Source organism: Pistacia vera, unplaced genomic scaffold, assembly GCF_008641045.1.
Source record: "Pistacia vera cultivar Batoury unplaced genomic scaffold, PisVer_v2 Contig142, whole genome shotgun sequence".
In the NCBI taxonomy this organism is placed as follows: Eukaryota; Viridiplantae; Streptophyta; class Magnoliopsida; order Sapindales; family Anacardiaceae; genus Pistacia; species Pistacia vera.
This window is the reverse complement of record NW_022195489.1, coordinates 49,451-72,593: the sequence shown is the minus strand read 5'-3', so window position 1 is coordinate 72,593 and position 23,143 is coordinate 49,451. Positions and strand designations below refer to the sequence as shown.

The following is a 23,143-nucleotide window of genomic DNA, read 5'->3' as shown; positions in this document are numbered from 1 at the left end:
CCGGAGAGATCAGCACAACCATATTAATTTATATACACCTAAGGGAACGGTGAAGGGGTGATGCATAACTCATGATCGTCCCTTGCCCTTGGATCATGTTTTCTTGCAACAGATGATGATAATAAATAATATTGTATCTACCAGAACTCACACAAAAAATGAATATGCACAGAGAGGAGACCATATCAGAATTATTTTGTATCTAAAGCAATGAATATATTAGACTGCCTGTATCTATGGAGTAAAAGAGTTGTGCCTGAATATTACATCATTAACACTCGTGAATAGGTGGAAGGGGAAATTGGTTACCAAGTTGATGGAAATTGCGTCATATTCTAACAGGCTTATTAACAGAATTTGGGCTTTCTGGGTGTGTTTTTTAATGAATCCGTTTTTCTTTTTTCTTTTTAAATATTAAAAACAATAAGAAAAATGCGAAAATGAAAATATTTTGGTATGATTGTTTCAAAACTATGACTTGAATAAAAATACTAAATTTATCAACTATGCAACTGATAAAATCGATAAAATCTTATTTTATTTGTTAAAAGATTTTAAATTTTATACTCTTTGTTCCCAAATTCTCTCTTTTGCGGAAATGAAAATAGCAAATTCATGCACTATTTTACAAGCGAAAAAAAGTGCAAAACTGGAAATAAGTTTCTTATGAGGCTATCCAATGAAATTCAAATAATTAAAGAGTGGGTAATACTTATTTCTTTTGATCGATGGTCATCAAAACGGTATGCTTAAGCTTAAGTGATACCGTAAAAAATAAAAAATTAATTAAAAAATTCTTTCCAAATATTCATTTCTAGATTGAAGTCGATATAAAAGTTTTAAAAACTAGTATTTTACTTAACCTTTTTTAGTTTTTTTTCAATAGTTCAAACACAAAATCAATAGATACCAGAAAGTTGGTTTAAAAACAGAAATTTGTGTATTTTTAATAGTATTTCTGTAGATAAAAGCAGGTAGTCGCGCGTACAATTTCATTAAACTTTATCAGAAGTAGAGCTAAATCAGGTAAATAGAAGTGGTGAGTGTTTTTGGGTTGTGATTAAGCATCTTAAGTTAGATATAAATCATCACAGATCGTGAAACTTTTAACACTTAAATACAGGATTATTTTTTATTGCTAATTACCATGTTCTTACTTCATTAATTAAATTATATATCTGCGAAAATTCTCAAGCACAGAACTAGCTATGGGATGATGACACTAAAGTAAAAAATGAAAAACAAAAATGCTTAATTTCCTTGCATGAGAGGGAGATAGAAACATACCTGGGAGTTTTACTGAGAAAGAGGATGATAGGTTTAAGAATTAAGGGTAAAGAGACTGAAAGATAAAGGAAAGAATGTTTTCAGAGGAAGATACCAAGTTATGCCAAGTAATATGCTTTTGTATTGGAGGCATGAGAATAATGATTCCAAAATATACCTTAGAAGATGCTATTTCTATTTCTTTCCGTATGTAACCTTCAACAATAAGTTGTGGGCTCATATTAGTTGATTGAATATAATAATTAGAAGATAATATGTACTTCTTAATCACCTTACCTAATCATCTGTTTCTCTAGTAAAACAAGTTAGCGATTGTTTGTCCGGATAAATTACTTTAATCATATTGTTTAATCGAAGAATGATATGTTTCATTTCATTGATTTTTAATATATAGTTACAGTCTTTATATTGATAGAATACAATCCATTGAATCTCTTAATTATATCAGTTACAGATTATACAACATACTGACATAATTAAAAGATTACATAATATCAAGAGTATCCTAATATTGACAAAAATAAAAGATTACAAAATATTATATAAATCTCAACACTCTCCCTCAAGTTGGTGCGTAAATATCACACATGTCCAACTTATCTAAAACTTGTGAGAATATACGTTTAGAGACAGCCTTGGTAAGAATGTCAGCCAATTGATCTTCTGATCAAATCTTGGGCAATTCAATAATATTTTCATCTAGTTTTTCTTTGATAAAAAATATATCTACTTCAACATGTTTCGTACGATTATGTTGAACTAGATTGTGAGCAATATCACATGCTACTTTATTGTCACAACATAACTGGATTGGTTGATTAGGTTGATAGCCCAAATTTTGCAAGAGAAATTGTAGCCACAAAGCTTCACAAATCCCAAGTGTCATTCCCCTAAATTCTGCTTCAGCGCTTGAGCGTGCCACAACATTCTGTTTTTTGCTTCTCCTGTGACTAGATTACCTCCTACAAAAGTGAAATAACCCGAAGTAGATCGTCTATCATCCACTACTCCCGCCCAATCAGCATCAGTAATTCAGTATATGCATCCATATTTTGGTAATCCGTATTTTTAGTAAATAGGATTCCTTTCCAGGAGCATGTTTTAAGTATCTCAAAATGCATGTGACAGCATTCATATGTTGTTCTCTAGGATTATGCATGAACTGATTGACTATACTCAATGTATAGGCAAGATTTGGCCTAATATATGACAAAAATATCAATCTTCCAACAAGTCTCTGATATCTCCCTTTGTCAACTAGTACTTGATCAATTTTGATATATAATTTCAAACCTTCTTCAATTGGTGTATCTGCTGGTTAACATGCTGACATACCAGTTTCCTGCAAAACATATAAGGCATACTTTCTTTATGATAGAAAGATACATTTGTTAGATCAAGACACTTTGACTCTAAGAAAATGTTTCAAAGAACCTAGGTCTTTCATTTCAAATTCTTTTGAAAATTATTTTTGTAGAGCCTTTCTTTCTTCTAGATCATTTCCAGTGACCACCATATCATCCACATATACAATAAGTGCAGTGATCTTTCCTTGCGATTACTTTAGGAATAATGTGTGATCTGAATTGCTCTAATGGTAGCCAAAAGACTTCATAGCTTTTGTAAACCTCCCAAACCATGCCTTTAGAGATTGCTTCAACCCATATAGATATTTCTTTAACTTACATACTTTTTGGCTATGTTTTTCTGGTGAAATACACCCTCGTGGAGGATCCCTATATATCTCTTCTGACAATTCTCCATGTAGGAAAACACTTTTCACATCGAATTGTTGTAATGGCCAATCAACGTTTGCAGCTAAAGATAATAAAATATGTACCGTGTTAATTTTAGCTACGGGTGCAAATGTCTTTGTATAGTCTATCCCATGGGTTTGAGTGTACCATTTTGCTACTAGTCTGGCTTTAAATCTCTCAAGTGTACCATCAGCTTTATACTTTATAGTGTAAACCCATCGACATCCAACAGTCTTCTTTCCTGGTGGATGATCAACAAGTAGAGGTGGAAAAAATGGGCCGGGTTAGGCGGCCAACCCTAACCCGGTCCGTAAAAAAGAGGGCTCAACTGAGCCCAACCCACCAGCAACCCCCGGGCGGGCCGGGATGGCAACCCGGTGGCCTGCGGGTTGCTATTTTGTCCTCTCTGCAAGAGGACCGCAACCCGGCGGGTTGCAGGCGGGTTGGCTGTTGCCAACGGCCAACCTGCCGGGTTGGCCCAAAAAAAATTAAAAAAAAAATGTAAATTTTTTTTATTTTTTTCAATTACCCTTTTACCCTTGAAATATAGCCGTTGGAGGGGTCTTTTTCGTCATTTTCTTTCCCCATTTTTTTCTATAAATTGGCCCTAAACTCTCATATTTTTCTCACAACTCAAATTCTCTCATTTTCTCATATTCTCTAATCTCTATTCTCTCAACTCTCAAATCTCAATTATTTATTTATTCTCTTAATATTTTTGTTATCAATTTGCTCTTATTTTAATTTTTATTAGTTTTTGTACAAGCGAAAAAAAGTGCAAAACTGGAAATAAGTTTCTTATGAGGCTATCCAATGAAATTCAAATAATTAAAGAGTGGGTAATACTTATTTCTTTTGATCGATGGTCATCAAAACGGTATGCTTAAGCTTAAGTGATACCGTAAAAAATAAAAAATTAATTAAAAAATTCTTTCCAAATATTCATTTCTAGATTGAAGTCGATATAAAAGTTTTAAAAACTAGTATTTTACTTAACCTTTTTTAGTTTTTTTTCAATAGTTCAAACACAAAATCAATAGATACCAGAAAGTTGGTTTAAAAACAGAAATTTGTGTATTTTTAATAGTATTTCTGTAGATAAAAGCAGGTAGTCGCGCGTACAATTTCATTAAACTTTATCAGAAGTAGAGCTAAATCAGGTAAATAGAAGTGGTGAGTGTTTTTGGGTTGTGATTAAGCATCTTAAGTTAGATATAAATCATCACAGATCGTGAAACTTTTAACACTTAAATACAGGATTATTTTTTATTGCTAATTACCATGTTCTTACTTCATTAATTAAATTATATATCTGCGAAAATTCTCAAGCACAGAACTAGCTATGGGATGATGACACTAAAGTAAAAAATGAAAAACAAAAATGCTTAATTTCCTTGCATGAGAGGGAGATAGAAACATACCTGGGAGTTTTACTGAGAAAGAGGATGATAGGTTTAAGAATTAAGGGTAAAGAGACTGAAAGATAAAGGAAAGAATGTTTTCAGAGGAAGATACCAAGTTATGCCAAGTAATATGCTTTTGTATTGGAGGCATGAGAATAATGATTCCAAAATATACCTTAGAAGATGCTATTTCTATTTCTTTCCGTATGTAACCTTCAACAATAAGTTGTGGGCTCATATTAGTTGATTGAATATAATAATTAGAAGATAATATGTACTTCTTAATCACCTTACCTAATCATCTGTTTCTCTAGTAAAACAAGTTAGCGATTGTTTGTCCGGATAAATTACTTTAATCATATTGTTTAATTGAAGAATGATATGTTTCAATTCATTGATTTTTAATACATAGTTACAGTCTTTATATGGATAGAATACAATCCATTGAATCTCTTAATTATATCAGTTACAAATTATACAATATACTGACATAATTAAAAGATTACATAATATCAAGAGTATCATAATATTGATAAAATAAAAGATTACAAAATATTATATAAATCTCAACACTCCCCCTCAAGTTGGTGCGTAGATATCACACATGTCCAACTTGTCTAAAACTTGTGAGAATATACGTTTAGAGACAGCCTTGGTAAGAATGTCGGCCAATTGATCTTCTGATCAAATCTTGGGCAATTCAATAATATTTTCATCTAGTTTTTCTTTGATAAAAAATATATCTACTTCAACATGTTTCGTACGCTTATGTTGAACTAGATTGTGAGCAATATCACATGCTACTTTATTGTCACAATATAACTGGATTGGTTGATTAGGTTGATAGCCCAAATTTTGCAAGAGAAATCGTAGCCACAAAGCTTCACAAATCCCAAGTGTCATTCCCCTAAATTCTGCTTCAGCGTTTGAGCGTACCACAACATTCTGTTTTTTGCTTCTCCTATGACTAGATTACCTCCTACAAAAGTGAAATAACCCGAAGTAGATTGCCTATCATCCACTACTCCCGTCCAATCAGCATCAGTAATTCAGTATATGCATCCATATTTTGGTAATCCGTATTTTTAGTAAATAGGATTCCTTTTTAGGAGCATGTTTTAAGTATCTCAAAACGCATGTGACAGCATTCATATGTTGTTCTCTAGGATTATGCATGAACTGATTGACTATACTCAATGCATAGGCAAGATTTGGCCTAATGTATGACAAAAACATCAATCTTCCCACAAGTCTCTGATATCTCCCTTTGTCAACTGGTACTTGATCAATTTTGATACATAATTTCAAACATTCTTCAATTGGTGTATCTGCTGGTTAACATGTTGACATACTAGTTTCCTGCAAAACATCTAAGGTATACTTTCTTTGTGATAGAAAGATACATTTGTTAGATCAAGACACTTTGACTCTAAGAAAATATTTCAAAAAACCTAGGTCTTTCATTTCGAATTCTTTTGAAATTTATTTTTGTAGAGCCTTTCTTTCTTCTGGATCATTTCCAGTGACCACCATATCATCCACATATACAATAAGTGCAGTGATCTTTCCTTGGAATTTCTTTAGGAATAATGTGTGATCCGAATTGCTCTGATGATAGCCAAAAGACTTCATAGCTTTTGTAAACCTCCCAAACCATGCCTTTGGAGATTGCTTCAACCCATATAGATATTTCTTTAACTTACATACCTTTTGGCTATGTTTTTCTGGTGAAATACACCCTCATGGAGGATCCCTATATATCTCTTCTGACAATTCTCCATGTAGGAAAATACTATTTACATCAAATTGTTGTAATGGCCAATCAACGTTTGCAGCTAAAGATAATCAAATATGTACTTTGTTAATTTTAGCTACGGGTGCAAATGTCTTTGTATAGTCTATCCCATGGGTTTGAGGGTACCCTTTTGCTACTGGTCTAGCTTTAAATCTCTCAAGTGTACCATTAGCTTTATACTTTATAGTGTAAACCCATCGACATCCAACAGTCTTCTTTCCTGGTGGATGATCAACAAGTTTCCAAGTCTCATTCTTCTACAACAATTTCATTTCCTCATTCACAGCAACTTTCCATTTTGGATCAGATAAGACTTCCTGCACACTGTTAGGAATAGATACAGTATATAATTGATTCACAAATGACATATTCGATTCTGACAAATGATGGTTAGACACATAATGACTCATGGGATATTTGACCTTACTAGATAGCTTTGGGTTCGTATGTTGGTTTGGGAATCCCTCTAGTACTATGTGGTGGTAACTGTTTCCTAATTGGTTTAGACTCAATTGGTTTAGACTTTAAATCAAGAACATTCTCAACAAACGATGGTTGTGAGTTATGACATACTAGGAATGAGAGACTTGGACTGAGAAGCTTTTACGGACGGGCTTGATACCACCTCCACATTTTCATCATCCATTTCATCTTCTTGTCGAACAATAGGTCTAGTTTGTGACTCATAGTCTCCCACATCTTGAACATCATCTTAAACAGCATAGTCAAGAGTCTGAATTTCTTCTTAACAATACTCCCCCTGAAGTTCAGACTCATAAGAAAAATACATTAATTCTTCATGGAAAACAACATCCATCGTCACAAACGTTTGTTGAGTTGGAGGATAATAACATCGATACCCCTTTTGATGAAAACCATACACAACGAAAACACATTTCAATGCACGAAGGGACAACTTGTTGCGTTGATGTTTATGGAGGTGAACAAAGGCGATACAGGCAAAAATATATGGCAGTGGAGCATTCATTGATTTACCAAGAGCCTAAAAGGGTGTGTCAAACCTAATAGAACTAGAGGGTAACCGATTGATTAGGTAGACTTCATAAGTAAGTGCTTCTCCGCAAAAGGATAACGGCATGTGAGCTTCTATTAATGATGCATGAACGACCTCCAATATGTGCTGATTTTTTTGCTCAGCAACATCATTTTTTAGGGTGTGTTGGGACAATTTGTCTGATGAATGATACCATGTATTGCCAAGTACTATTGAAGATTCGAAGTTTGATATTCTCCTCCATTATCACTTTGTAGGACCTGAACTTGTGCATTATACTGCGTACAAACCATTTTGTGAAATTTCTAAAAGAGAAAATTAACCTCCCTTTTAGATTTCATTAGACATACCCAAGTCATCTTTGTATAGTCATCAATATAAGTAACAAACCAACGAAATCCACCTAAAGTAGTAACTTGTAATAGCCCCCAGATATCTGAATGTATAAGCATAAAAGGACTTGGACTTTTGTTGAATGTTGTTGGAAATGGAACTTGATGGCATTTTGATAGTTCACAAACGCCACACAGGAAGTTACTGATATCATTTTTTTAAAACAAACTTAGACAAGGTTTCTTTAAGTAACCAAACGAAGCATGTCTGAGGCACCGATGCCATAACCAGTTGTCAGAATTCTGTTTATCCTGTTTTGAGTAATCTATTGTCAAAGCTTATTTTAACAAGATAGAACTTTGTGACTCTAAATCCAAGTAATAAAACTACCCCCTCTAACACCACAACAAATCGTCTACTTTGTTTGAATGCTTTTAAAACAAAAGTTAGGCCAAAAAATCACTACACAAGATAAAGCTTTGGTTATTTTGGAGACTGACAACTAGTTATAATTTAAGGATAGAATAACTAACGCAGAATCTAAGTGTAAAGTATTTTTTAAGGTTAATGATCATTCCCCAATGACTCGAGTGGACTCACCATTGACAATAGAAACAAATTTTTGTGGGATGTTTTAAGGTTAGAAACATGCCTAGAATCGAATGTCATATGATCGGTAGCACCATAATCAATTATCCATGTACTATTAGAAACAGATATACACATATGTAAAGACTTACCATCATTTCCAACAGCAGTTACAAATGATGAAGATTGTTTGACATCTTCTTCCTTTTCCACAACAGCAACAATAGAACTTCTCTTATTATTGTTGTTGGGCTTGTCGGGTTTCATCTGTGCATGTTGACTCTCATTCTAAGCTACCATAGTTGAAGTTTCAACGAAATTTGGAACCAGAGTTCTTAGGTAGAATTTCTCCACGACTCCACACGTCTTTTTTTTTTTTTTTTTTTTTTATTTTACTTTCTTTGACTTGTTGAGGATTAAAGAAGCAAAAACCAAAAAAAAAATGAAGAAAAAAAAAAAGCGCGAATGAGAGAGTTTGAAACAAAAACTTTTTTCTCTGGACAAAATTGGTTTCTGGTGCAAAAGGAGACAACGGCAGATTGGAGTCGTCAGTGGCAGATCAGTCACAGCAGCAGCAGCAAATCTTGGTTTTTCTTGGCGTCGGCGATGATTGGCATCCTTCTATTTTCGGTAGCAGTGGCGGACTCCTATAACGGCGCTTTGCTTGACTTGAGTGAGGACTAAAGCTGCTAATCGGCATCAAATGGTAGCCAGATCGGCATGATGGTTGGACTTGTCGGTGTTGGCGTTGGTGTCGGCTATATGGGCAGTTTTCTGGAAATTCAGGTGACGGAGAGATTTTTTTTTTTTTTTGAGAGTGATTGGCGCGTAAAGGAAGATCGACGACAAGTATTCTTGCCGGATTTCATCGGTTTCTTCTGGTCGAATTCAGCAGTTTTGACGGAGGGTGATTGTGGTTATTGATATTGACAGGTTTGGTGATGGTTTTGATTTCTGGGTATTTTTCTAGGTATTTACTGGGTTGGTGATTGATGGCTGCATAATTGTTTTCTTTAGATTGGCTGGAATTATCTAAAAAAAATTTGTTGTTTACAGCGACTAAAGATGGTGGTGATTGGGATTTTTTTTGGGTGTTTTGTGGTTCACAGCGGCCAGTTGGTGGTTGGGTTCATTTGTTGGTTGGATAGATGGACTTGATGGCTGGAGTTGATTTCCAAATGGGATAATCGGGTGGTATTGAGATGGGAATGGCTGTGGTGGTTTGGTTGTGTGAGTTGTTTGGGTTGTTTTTCGACTGGAGGTTTGTGTATTGATGATGGTTTTTTTCGACGTCGGTGATGGCTGGGCTTGGTTGTTGATTTCCGTTGACTGATGTTGGTGTTGTCAGGATGGCGACTGGATGATTACGCGCTGGTATTTTTCCGGTGGCTGCGCAATTTTTTAAATCAGAGAGTGGCTCTAATACTATATTTAACTGAAGAATGATATGTTTTAATTAATTGATTTTCAAATTACAACCTTTATATAGATTAAATACAATCCATTGAATCTCCTAATTATATATATAATATATTGATATAATTAAGAGATTACATAATATCAAGAATATTTTAATATTGATAAAAATAGATACTAACATAATTAAGATATTACAAAATATCAAGAGTATCATAATACTGAAAAAAAAAAAAAATTACGAAATATTTTGGAAGCCCCAAACATATATCAGCATATTTTTTACTTTTTAAAACTTTAAATTCGTTAACAGAGTCCATTGCTAGATTCAAAATAACTTATTTCAAACAAATAACTTTTTCTTACTATTTGACATTAAAAAATATTGGGTTAGTAACAATAATTACTCTCAAATATAATTAAATAACAAAAAATTCATTCTAGTTATAGAAATACAGCAACAAAATCCCACTATCATTAATTTTTTTATATTAAAATAAAAGGCAAAAAACAATTAAATAAATATTTATTAATATATCATGTTATAATTTCTTTAACGGTACACTAATGGCGTTAGAATTTATGCTTTTTTTTTTTTTTTTAAATCTCATAGAAAATTTCATTATTTGATAAACCTCTCGGGTCATAGTAGAAACCCTATTTCTTTTTTCAATCATTAAGTTTTATTAATCATAATAATATATATTTTTTTAAATTCTTATAAAAATTAGTATGTATTGTACTTTATGAAAAGGCATAATATTAACAAAGTATAGCAGTTTTTTAGAAGAAAACAAATTATTTGCATAATTTTATTTCTTTATCTAATATGATTTGATTCAACCCAATTTAATTCATTTCAATTTCCAGAATTATTCTATTAAATTAAAATTTCTAGATCCGCTTCTAAAATTAAAAACATCTTAAAAATTAAATTTTAACAACTTTAAGAAATAAAAATCAGCCAAAAACCCACCCAAGAACCCATTTCTTAAAAATCAAAATCCAACCGCAACGGCCAAAACTTAACAATACGATGTCGTATTAATACATTTAAAGTTTGAAACCCTACTGCTCTCTAGAATTGGCAGTTACCTTCAGTTGCATAGTGTTCCCAACCGGGCCGTTGAAGCAGAGAAGAAATGGCTTCTGCAGCAGCTTCTGACGCCTCCAAATGGGAATTTAGCTGGTTATAAGTTTCTCTCTACCCTCCTTCTGCTTACTTTTTCTTCATTTTTCTGTATTTTCTTCCCGCTTTTATTTTACTTTAACTGTAATGTTGTGTTTTGTTTTGTGAAGAGTTTAAATTGATACTTGATTTTTTAGGGTTATGAAAATTCTGCTCTATTTCATTCTATCTTATTACTTTCTCCCATCAAAATTAGGTTATGTGTTTGTATATATAAATAATTATGGTTCTTTTGTTTCTCAGATTAGATTGTTTTTATTTCCAATTAACGGCGTGACTATATCATTTAAAAACAAATTATTATACTTTGTAAAGGCAAGAGAGCTGTCCTTTCAGAAATGAAATGAAAGACTTCTTCATTTTTTAGTTGCATTATGCGGAATAAATAAAAAAAGCCTCATGGGGGTCTAATTCTACTACACAACATTCAAAATTGTGGTTCTATTGATTTTTTTTTTTTAATTCTTGCAAGCATGTGTGAGTGTTTGAGGAAGCTTTTCTTAGTGTTTGATATTCAGAGATTGAAGAAAGATAATTTCTCATCCATATTGGTGTTTAGTGTACTTTCTATCGCCTAGGATATGTTACATAGTGTCAAATTCCAAATGAGGCTCTTTAGTTTGCATGGAAAATATTGTGATTTTGTTATGCTAGTTGTGTTAAAAAATTTGGGATGCATTTTAAAAGTTTTGGGAACAAACTCGCGTGGTGGAATGGCTTGAATGAATATATTTTATTAACTTCAAGGATTTGTTTGCTAAGGAATATGATGAGAATATCATCAGATGTGATAAGGGGGTTACATGATTGGGTGAGAAAATATTGTGATCTCACATCAACTAGAAATAGGTTGGATTTTTGGTTTTAATGACAAGTAGATAATTTCACCTAATATGTTAGTCTTTTGGATAGTTGTCAAACACATGATTTGTGATAAGTTGTATTAAAACAAACTCAAGTCCTCATCCGCTATGTGGACTCCTTTGTTCCATGTCAAATACTTGAAAAGAGTCCATATCGGTAGGTTAAGGTTGACCAAGGGTGAGACAAATTTGTTAAAGATAGCACTGGATGTAATGAAGGTATTATCAAATGATTGGGTGGAGGATGATGTTGCAATCCAATAGTAGATAAAAATAAGTTAGATTTTGGATTTATAAGACAGTGACACTACCATCTAATAGACTAGTCTTTTGGGTAGTTGGCAAACGTTTAACTTGTGATAAAAGGAGATTTGATAGTATATTGGTTGATATGTAGCACAATTCCTTTCAAAGCAACTTGTTATGTTTTTCTTTTTTTCAAAAAGGCAAAACCAAATAGTTCTGGTTCAAAGTTGGTCTTCTCCCTACAAGAGGTGAGTGTATGTTTGAGATGAGAAAATTTGCAAAAGAACATGATTAAGGAGCGCCATTACACAAGTTTTATGCATTGTCTTGTTGACAAACTAGATAGTTTTCAAGCATTGCTACTCCTCATTCCACATTTGTGATTAATTGTAGGCTGCCTGTAAGAGAGCTCTTATCCATTTTCGTTCTGGGCAGCCTTTTCCATTTCATATGATGGCACTTCTTGACCAAATTCTTCTACAAATTTTCCTATTTAGAAACATACACTCACCTCCCTCTAGTGTAGAAAATTCATCTTTGACCTAAAACTACTTAGTCTTGCCATCTTCAGCAAACATAATAAATTACTTGGGTAAGGAATTATATCATACGCCAAAAATTATTGTGTCAAATGCCCTTTTCTCATGATTGGATGTTTACCAATTACCCATAAGATTAGTCTATTAAGTTATGCTATTTCCCTACTCTTATAAGCCAAAGTCCTAACCTGTTTTTTATTCGATATGAGATCGCAATATTCTCCCCCACCCAATTACATGATGTTGGCATTTCCTCTAGCCAATCCCATGTCACATTCGACATTATTCTTGGCTAGGCTAAGTCAACCTTGGTCAATCTCACCCTGTTTGTCTAGACCACCCTTTTCAGGCATTTAGTATGGAAATAGGTAGCTCATTTAGTAGATAAGAATATTAGTTTACTAAAATGCCGCTTGTCATAAGTTGGACACTTATCAATTACCCAAAAAACTAATATATTAGGTGATATTGTCTACTTGTCTTTATACTCCCAATGTCTGTTTCATTTTTATTCTAATATGAGACCACAATGATGAAAAATAAACTACATTACCTAATAGGTTGCTTTATTGTGTTGGTGGAAAATGCTTAGCTCATGACACTTGGATCAGTAATATTCATCTAGATGGACTTTGATATTTCAATGTCAATGATATAATGTAGATACCCCTAATATATATTCCATCAACTTTTTAGCACTAAGTAATTCTATTGGGACTATAATCCTACAAATGTGAATTATCCAATCAAATGCTTTTACTCATTTTCAAAACAAGCCCTAAGATTGCTAAAAATACTTTAGGGCCCATTTGGTTTTTCAGGTTAAACATAGATGTGAGTTATTTTTGGGATCTAATTCCCTCTTCAGTTATTTAGTGTTGTAAAAGTACCATGGATAAATTATGTGATCTCTTGAACGTGGAATATATGAGGGATTGTAAATTTAAAAAAAAAAAAAAATATATATATATATATATATATATATGAGAGTAGTTCTATCTATATCAAAATATTTTTGGAACCTTTCTTCTATATTATAAGAGTTATGTTTTCCATTAGACCAAATATGGCATAAATCTAGCCTTTAAAACCTTATTAGCAACTCATAAAAACATTATAAAGTTTAATAGATAACTCCAATTAAATAAGTTTGATAAAAAGAAGTTAAAGTGATTTGGTCAAATGAAATTGCTAACAGTATACACAAGGTTATGGTCATTATTTACATATGAGATTTTCATTTGGAGACCGAACTTGAAATGTTTTCTTGTTTGTTGTAATAGAATAGATTTCAACTGGAAATGTTTGCTTTATATGCTATTACAAAATGGATTCCCATTTGCAGTGACTTTGAAGTAGATTATGAGTCTGAGGAGAATGCTTCCATGGTCTTTGCCGCATTAGCTGTTGATAAGGAGGTGACACATCTGAACACTCTGACAGCCTTTTGATTAATCAATTTTAATTTAATGGTTCAGCTAAATTCTTATTCAATTCCTTTTCCAAGTGCAGTTGCAGCCAGATAAAGTAAAAAGGCAGATGTCAGTTGCTAATGGCAAACTTTCAGTGTGAGCTTCTCTTTCATACTTCTGGGATGGAATAGCCTTCACTGAATAAGTATTTTTTCAGTCTTGTTCTAAGAAGTATTATTAGTCGTTAATAGTAATGATTATTTGAATTAATCTTCAATGGAAAAAAAATTCTGTGGCTAGTTCAGTAAATCCTTTTTTGTTCTGCTTTCCTGCCTTATTTTCAATGTCTAAGTTTTAGAAGAGTCATTTGAATGCCATTCTCCATTTCTATATCAACTTTGCCTGGACTGGACCTTGCATTAATAGGCTCCCCATTTTGCTTCTTTTTCTTGTACCTGTACAGGCACTTTGAGGCAGTTGAAGCTAGGTTTCTTCGTGCATCGTTTTCTGCTTTTGTGGATGTGCTTACACTTGCAACAAAAACAATTGAACAGTTTGGTCAAGGAATGGAATTGTGACGTTCAATGATCCTTGGATTACCAGTTGTAATAGTTAATTAGCAAATTGATCTGTAAGTTTAATCAACAATCCACAATTGTGGTTTACTCTTAGTATGATTTGTAATATGATTCCTGGGATCATGTACTTGTAGCTTGTATTTCTGTCGTGATGCTTAGTGTTATTTTTACACTGTCAGGCCGTTGGCTTTAAGAAGTTGGAATCATAGGAAAGCTTTGTCAAATTCTTGCTATATCTTTAGTGGCAATTTGATGAACTCTAATTCATTTGAACACTAGGAAATGTTCATAATTATCATAAATGGTTCTTTTCTAACCCTTTGAATGGAATGTTTCCTTGTTGGATCCAATCTCTCATAGCAGTCTCCAACTTTACTGAATCACTTGATCTTATGGTTCAAGAATCGGCCCGAGAGTGGCTGAGGACAAGGTAAATATGTAGTTTTGAGCTTATACACAGAATTCTATTCAGGTTAAGTCCAGGGTTATCAGGAATTGTTGCTATTATCATTTAAAAGGATGATTTTTAGGACTTTTAAAAGTGAAGCTAGCCAAGATTTGCATTATTCTGAGATACTAGAAGAAACTAAAACAAATGAGGTGAAAGGAGAATGATAAACTCCAACCCAAATTATTTCTATTTTGATTAATTTGATTCAGTCCTTTGTCACTGTAATTTGTGAGGATGGAAACAATGTTGGAGTGTATATACTCAACCATTGTTTTAAAACCCGAACCAGAGGGCAACTCGTTTTGCTATCCAGGTCACAAGTCAACCGATCCAACTGGTTAGACCGATGATGTCAGCGACAATTTTATTTTTAAAATTACTATTAATTCCTCAAATTTTAATATATTACAAAAATTTCCCTAAAAAAATTCAAGTTAGTCCCTAAAATTTTTATTTATTTCAAAAATGTCCTAAAAAATTACCAATTAATCTCTAAACTTTCAATAATGTTATGCTTACTCACGAGTTTACTAACCGTCTTATTACATTTGTTAAAATTACATATGGTACCCGTACAATGGTACCCGTACTATGCGTTATATTTACAAAGGATAGTAAGATGGTTAGTAAGATCGTGAGTAAGCATAGCATTACTCCTAAACTTTTGACATATCTCTAAAACACCCTATAAAATTCCAAGTGAACCCTTATAATTTTGAAATATTACAAAAACCCCCCTAAGACCTGAACCGGACCGGAGAAGCTGTCGAGTCCCGATCGGACGGGTCCAACTGGCCAGTCCAGTCTGGTTTTTAAAACAAAGTAGTCAAGCACTATATATATAAGTGGATACATTGTTTTAAAAAATAAATAAACAATGACATTACATTATTATAAATAAGCAATTGATGAAAGCATATATTTACGTAATGGTGTGCAATGACTTATGCAAATTGCAAAACACTTAATATGAAAATTGATTCATAATTTACCAATTGCAACACGAATTCAACATATTATAATTGTGAAAGTTGATAAATGGATTTGTGTATTCTTTTATTAATTGTTGTAATGATTTTTAGCTAATACAATATTCTAAATATTACAAAACCAATATAATAGAATTACTGTATAGGGTGAAATTATACCTAATACATAGGACACTCTTACAAAACTAAATTGATAATACACTATTGTATAATTATCATAATTATACTTTTATTTGTTTCATTTATTTTTAGTTTCTACTCTTTCAATTAATACAAACATGCATTGAAATGCCAACAGAACTCCTCATGCTTTTGTTGTTGAATATAATTTTTTATTTTTATTGTATAATGAAACATTAGTCTATTTTCCTTACGCACAAAATTCATGAAATGAATATCTACTTTTCAAACTCTGTATAGTCAGTGGATCTAGAAATTAGGTATTGAAAATACATCTTTAATTAGACACAAATTACTTCACCCTTTAACCAATTATTTGCATACACGAATTTTGTCCGTATTTGGATTTTGATAATTCTTTAATCAAGACGTTCTTTGCTATTATATCATGATCATGCTAAATTACCGTTAGATACTTTTATATAAAATATCATTTCAGTCTAATGAATAAATCTAACATATTTAATATCATAATGTCCTAAACAGAGACTTTTTTGTGCATAATACATATATAAGTTTTCGTAATTTACAATAATAACTTATGACTCACTTGTTATCATAATATTACATATTAACCAATACAATGTCTCTATGCTTTTGTTGTTATTATTTTTTTCCTTTTTTATTTAATAGAATTCAAACTCTAATGGGCCATTAATGGTGAAAATAATTTTATGAACCAGCTCACGAGAGCTTAGAAGTTAGAACATGCTATTTTGCATTATGTTAATAATCATGCTAATTACGAAGTGAATAAATTACATGCTAAATGATGATCTTTTTGGAAGGACTTTCAAAAGGGAAGCTTGTCAACTTTTGTATTAATTAATTATTTCAATATATGTTATTAGTATTTATAAAGCAACATGTATTCAACATGCTATCAATATGAAAATTTGTAATTAGCGTGTGAAAATTGTTTATGAGACTTTGCATGATATTTGATAGTGTATTGTGATGACATGTGAGAGAAAACTAAAGCATATTAATGATTTAAAGTTAACATATTTTTTATAATATTTTAACATTATTAATGTTAAGAAATGGATATAAGATTATATGTAAATGCTTGTATACTGAGAGACTAAGCCATAAGCTAGATAAATGATTTAAATTTCTACCTAAACTAGCTTATAAAATAATTAGATTCAAAATTCTTCAGAAATGTGTTGATTTTATCTGCAAATTTGGTGGGATGTACTTTGAGTGCAAGTCTTCTAATAAGTCTGTATGAACAAACGACCTTTACTACGAAAAACTTAATATAGAATGTCAAACTTTCCTAGCTGTACAGAAAAAACTTGGGATAGAATGTCAAACTCTACTAACTCTGCAGAAAAAAACTATTGTTTCTTTTATGTCTATCTCCAAATATGAATGGTTTTAAAAAGTCTCGCCCAATAACATGTTTAAAATGAAGCAATCCAATTCTTCCCTCAACTTTCTGGTAAGTATCTCCATCATGCCAATACGTATGAAAGAGATATAAATAATATGCCAACAGGTAAGAGAAAAGATATAAATGATAAATGTAATAATAATTTTTCTTTGAAAATAAAAAAGGAAAAACAACAATGTTAAATGAAATTAAAAAAGAATATTAGTTATGTGCTGGACCTCCAAAGGCTTGGACTTTGACAGAAACAAGATTGGTAATTATTCTAGAAAGTGATAGAATCAACAGTTTCTATTACACTAACCTAAGAAGAATTCACACGGGTAGGTAGCACTATAATTTGCATAGTGAAGTACCAGCAATTGATGACTGGAAAATAATGGTAAATGAAAATTTTCAATATGTTCCTTGCAATACATGAAAAAAAATATATAACTACAAGCAACAAAAAAAATAAAAACTTTCAAAGGGAAGAGTAGAAAGTGCAAGCATGGTTGTTCACTGTTTCGTTGACCCCTTATGCGTCTAGTTTCGATTTTTCTATTTATCCTTGTCTTGTATTTTTAATCAGTATTCATCCAAGTAAGTATATAGCATGTCATCTTTCTTTGATTTGCGCCTACTAAGCAATGCCTTGAGAAGACGCTTACTTTTGCTAGGGTATTGTTCCATTTCTTTAGAGTTATCTCTCTCAGCTGGTAGGCGCATCGAATATGATTTTCGAGGCTCTGAAGGGTACTGCAGGATAGAAGAGAGAATCCCAAGGTTTTAGCTCACAGGTTTTGCATGGAAAAGGAAGCAGTAAAACAATAAATGTTTTCTGATAACATTAAAAAAAGGCAGAGAAATAAAATTTATAGCCCTATTAGTTTGCACGTCGTATTGAACTTATTTATGAAAGATTAAAGTATATCCTGTGCTCACCCGTCGTCTTGCATCAGAAGCATTTGGAGTAGTCGGCCTACTTGAATTTGGGGTGGTTGGCCTTCTAGCACTTGGAGTTGTTGGCCTACTTGAGACAGAACCAGAACGTAAAAGTGGAAACCGATGTGGTGACACTGTTCGTTTCTCTGAAGTATAAGAAACCATTAGTTGAACATCGATAGACAACAATGATTACATACCAAAGATTTTCAAGCAAAAACATGACACAATTCAAATTGCACATGCACCTAGATCCTTTTTGGGCATGGTAGAAGTAAAGGAAAAAGTTCCAGATCGCTGTGGAGGTCGTGGTGAAGGTGAGGGAGAACGCCCTTTCCTGAATGAGATATCATTTATCATCACACTCCACATACCACGGTCAATTGCAGTGGTTCTAGTTAAGTGATGCAATGTAAAACATAACTGTAAATTTTACCTAACTGAAGATCTAGGGGTTTCTCTTGGGGTCTCTCTAAGTGTGGCTCGGACAGCTTTGAGAAAGCAATCAAATTAGGATCAAATCACATTATAGTCTTGCTTGTAACATGATATATGATAAGGATGGGAAATAAAGCTTACTACCATTTCTAAATTGATGCCAGTCGTCTTCATCATCTAGGCTGCATCCCAGGTACTTTGACTTGGTCCCGTTGGCACTCTGCATGGTCTCCCCAACTGAGCACAAATTTAAGCTATCATAACATCAAAACATGTTTAACTCTATAGCTAACAAGAAGAACAAAGTTTACAAAAAGAAAACAGAATAACTTATAACGTTTATTGGGGTAAAAGCGAAAGGGGCAAAGAGAGAAGTATGACTACCTGGCAGAATGTACCGCTTATGATACTTTGGAGTATTTATCACCAGTGACTGCTGGGAAACGCCTTCATGATCAATATACTCTTGGCATGTCCGAAGTCTCTAAAATGACACACAACAGAAAAAAGAATGACAAAGCTCGGGGTTAATTTCGCTTGCCTCAAATCAAAGACAAAGACATAATTTGCATATTGGCTAGAATGCAATGCATGCACAATATCCAGTAATATCAGCGCTCAAAACTGAAAATCACAGTAAAACGAACAGTCCTTCCCAGCAGAATATACAAGCCATATCTACTTAAGATTTGATAGCAATTTTATGTCCAGATCTCAAGTCCAAAATTGAAGGGTTCGCCATCGGTTAGGATGCATGGTACGATCATGTAAATCTAACAGCAAAGCCTTGATATATAAATGTGCGTGTATCCAGTTGTGTTTCATCTGATCCAGGTATAATTCAGTTTAACACTTGAGATTATACAGTATTCAGTGATAGTAAATATGGTTTGGTACCCCATTTGTTCTCCTAACTAACATGATACAAAGAACTGCCTATTAGAAACAAACCATCATCCACCCTCGAGAAAGATTGACTTCTACTCATCTGTTGAATTTCCTTACTAATGATTCTAACCTTGTTGAAGATTTTATTTTAAATTCAGCACTGACCAATAGATTGTTACTTGATGCTTTTGATAAAGAATCATCAATGTAATTTTTTTTTCTTTCAGATCTCAATGATAGCAGAATCTAGACTCATAATAATTTTGACAAATCTATAGTAGAATTCAGCATACCTGCTCAATGCAAGATATCCGGAGCTCCGTACATGAGACTTCATCAACCTTTTCATCTAAGAGATCATTAACCTTGTAAGTCACAGAACCTAAATGGTCCACTGTATTCACAAGTGCTTTGATGGCATAATCTTTCAATGTTTCTACCACTCTGCACACAGAGTAGATTGTTCAAATAAAAAGAGAGGGCAAGAGGGATTGAAAGGAAATTAATCTCATGGTTGAAAACATCAGCTGTTATTAAAGTAACTCACAGTTGTTTTTGATCGTCATTGGTGTAAGATAGCTCAAAATACTCAGCTGCTGAGTATAACTGTGTTCTCAGGTTTTTCAAATCCTGAAAGAAATAGAGCAAATAAATGAATTACAATACAGAACCTCAGCGTAAGTTTTATTAAAGCTGACTAATCTATGACAAATTGGTTAATTTGCATTCATTATGCATACAGATAAATGGTTATCTGTCTACAAGGCTTGTCGAAAAATTCAGAGAATAAGTTGAATATGACACTCTCCACCACTTCAATCATAAAAACAAGTAGCATAAGATTTAACAAGAATTAATTTTGGAAATACAAGCCCTTACTTCGCACCTTTGCTGTTACTTTTCTTTAAAAGGTGAATTGGGTTCAAATTTTGATGATGTAAAGATGGAATATTTTGTTAAAACAATAGTGTCATACCTTGAGACTATCAGAGAAGAGCAAGCTCTGCTGCATAGAAAACTCATCATAATTTGACGCATCTCGAGTCATGGACATCGCAGAAGTTGCAGTCATTGTACCCATGAAGGATAAAATTGTATTCAGCAGGCCTTATTCTAAGACAATTAAGACCACCAAATCAAAATCTAATCCAAAAATCAAACAAAATAAACCAAGCAAAAGAGACAAACCAGTACTGCTCCTCAGCCTAATACTAATTTTTTTAATAAAAACAATAAACAATAACAGCAGCTGCTAATTAAGTGAGTGTGTTGGGTGAAAGAGAGAAAGAGAAAGAGACAAGACAAGGCGATAGGACCTAAACTCAAAATTCTAAATTGAGCCTTGAGAATTTTTAAAATAAAAATCCTCAAAGAATCAACAATGATGTACCAACGACAATAAAACCGTCCAGCATGAGATATGAAAGACACGGAGAGAGACAGTCTTCAAGAACAAGTTACCACTAATAAGATGCCAAAATTTAAACTATGCTAAAAACTGATTCAAACACAATAAGAAAATAAATATAAAAATAAACCATCCAATAAATTGCCAGTTCTGCTGCTAACCCAGAAAGCAAAAACAATTAGAAATTTTATACCAGTGCAACTGTAACAAAAAGCTCATTTTGTCTAAATCTTGAGTAACACCCTAATTATACAATAAGATACTAAAATAATGCAAACACACAAAGCAAATGAAACATAATCCTCAAAAACATCAAAAGTTCAAATTTTTGTCACCAAAAATTTGAATTTGGAGAGTTAGTTACCTGGGTTTACTGAAGCACAGAAGCTTAGTTGTTGTCAAGAACTGAGAGAATAAGCCAAAACCCACTTCACAGTGAAGATTGATGGTCAGAAAAAGTGAAAGGCCAAGGGGTGAAGAGGGGAAAATAGAGTATGAAGAGGACAAATATGGTTTGGTAAATGGAGGAGAAAAGGAGAAGGGGGTAAGTTTAGAGCTTAAAGAAGAAAAGAGGGAAGAGAAAGGGAGGTAGTTTTAGTTGTTGTTGTTGAAGAAGAAGAAGTGAAGTGAAAGAAGAAGAGATGGGCCAGCAACAGAAATCATCATCAAGGTTAGCACGTCTGTTTATGCAGGGAATCACGGAGCGTTTTTTATTTCCATTCTAGGACCTCAAAAGTATCCATGTTCTGGTTTTATAAATAAAATATAGTTTCTCTTAATAATATTAGGTTAAAATGAGTTGAAATTATTTTAAATGTTATTGTAAAATTCTCTCAGGTAAAGAGTAGGTAGAGCGTGCTTTCATCAGATGTATCCCTTTGAATAGAATTTTAATATAATTTTTTATTTAGACACATTTGGTTAGAATGGATTCCTTAACACTCCTGGAATAGTTTTAAAATACAAAGAAAGCCAACAATTGTCACACTCAGTGTTGTTAGTATATTTTGAAACCAACCCTAAATGTTTTTGAAAGAGATCTCTTAATTAATATATATCTATATAGTAAGTTAGCAATTGATATTGGCAAACCCACTTAAAAATGTGAATAGATTTAGCATTCACACTTTAAAGTAAGTAAATGACTAAACTATTAAGGCATGGCTCCATGGTTGAAGAGAGTTGGAAGCTAAAATTGGTAAAATATAAATGTAACCCATTTCTCATCATTTAGATTGGACCCACTTTAATTTATTTTAAGAATTGGTCCCACATAAAAGTAAAAAATCAACAACTGAACTTCTTTATGAGACTTACACTTTAGCATTTGTAAATGCCGAGGACTACCCGTCTATTCATTTATTTATATGCATCCCAAATTTAACATTTAATTAATAAAAATCTCACAACTACTAGTGGACCAATTGATTGAGTATAGAATAAATAGTTAGATGATATAATTCATAATAAGAGTTAGCAGGTGTTGTGTGAGTCGTCTTCCTTCCATTTATTGGGGTGGAATGGAATCTTTAACCAATTGATTCAACTCTTCAACCATCTCAGATTTGGATAGGATTAGCCACTATGTGTTATCCATAGTACGGACATTCTGAAGCTGCCAAATTGTAAATAGTTGCTAGCTTTTGATGGTGTGTTAAAAATGTAAACATTTTGTCCATATATGATATAACTTCTTTTTTTCGAATAAATACATTTTGTAAAAGATTTCACGAGAGATGGTAACTTTAATTATGCAATGAAATGAAACCCCGCAATTGACTTTCAATCAAAATAAAATAAATAGTGTAAGTTGGGAAATGGCCATTATCCCACGCGAGGCTGGGCGCTACTGCTTCTGCTACACTGTTATTTTCATACTAAACTCCAATTAAACCCAACACCCACTGTCAAGTACTTGTTGCAAGTATAAGCTAAGAAATAATTAACAGTTATATTGGAGACAGAATTATTGTTATATCTTTGGAATCGAGGATGGGGTGAGGGTGGAAACCTCCCTCATAAATAAATAAAAAAGAAATATTCTTCAA

General features: G+C 32.8%; 2 protein-coding genes across 2 annotated transcripts; one reads left to right on the top strand and one right to left on the bottom strand.

Moving 5' to 3' along the window:
- Nucleotides 1-10,642: 10,642 nt before the first annotated feature.
- On the top strand, nucleotides 10,643-14,696 carry LOC116123339. Its single transcript, XM_031409129.1, has 4 exons — nucleotides 10,643-10,783; nucleotides 13,777-13,849; nucleotides 13,944-13,999; nucleotides 14,307-14,696. Exons 1-4 carry the CDS (start codon nucleotides 10,737-10,739, stop codon nucleotides 14,419-14,421), a joined length of 291 nt encoding a protein of 96 aa, XP_031264989.1. The 5' UTR covers nucleotides 10,643-10,736; the 3' UTR covers nucleotides 14,422-14,696.
- Nucleotides 14,697-17,776: 3,080 nt separating this feature from the next.
- Nucleotides 17,777-21,828, bottom strand: LOC116123421 (protein ABIL2-like). Its single transcript, XM_031409191.1, has 10 exons — nucleotides 21,460-21,828; nucleotides 20,664-20,800; nucleotides 20,235-20,317; nucleotides 19,981-20,131; nucleotides 19,184-19,283; nucleotides 18,944-19,036; nucleotides 18,798-18,852; nucleotides 18,610-18,698; nucleotides 18,362-18,507; nucleotides 17,777-18,175 (listed from the first exon to the last, which is right to left on the bottom strand). Exons 2-10 carry the CDS (start codon nucleotides 20,766-20,768, stop codon nucleotides 18,005-18,007), a joined length of 993 nt encoding a protein of 330 aa, XP_031265051.1. The 5' UTR covers nucleotides 20,769-20,800; nucleotides 21,460-21,828; the 3' UTR covers nucleotides 17,777-18,004.
- Nucleotides 21,829-23,143: the final 1,315 nt, after the last annotated feature.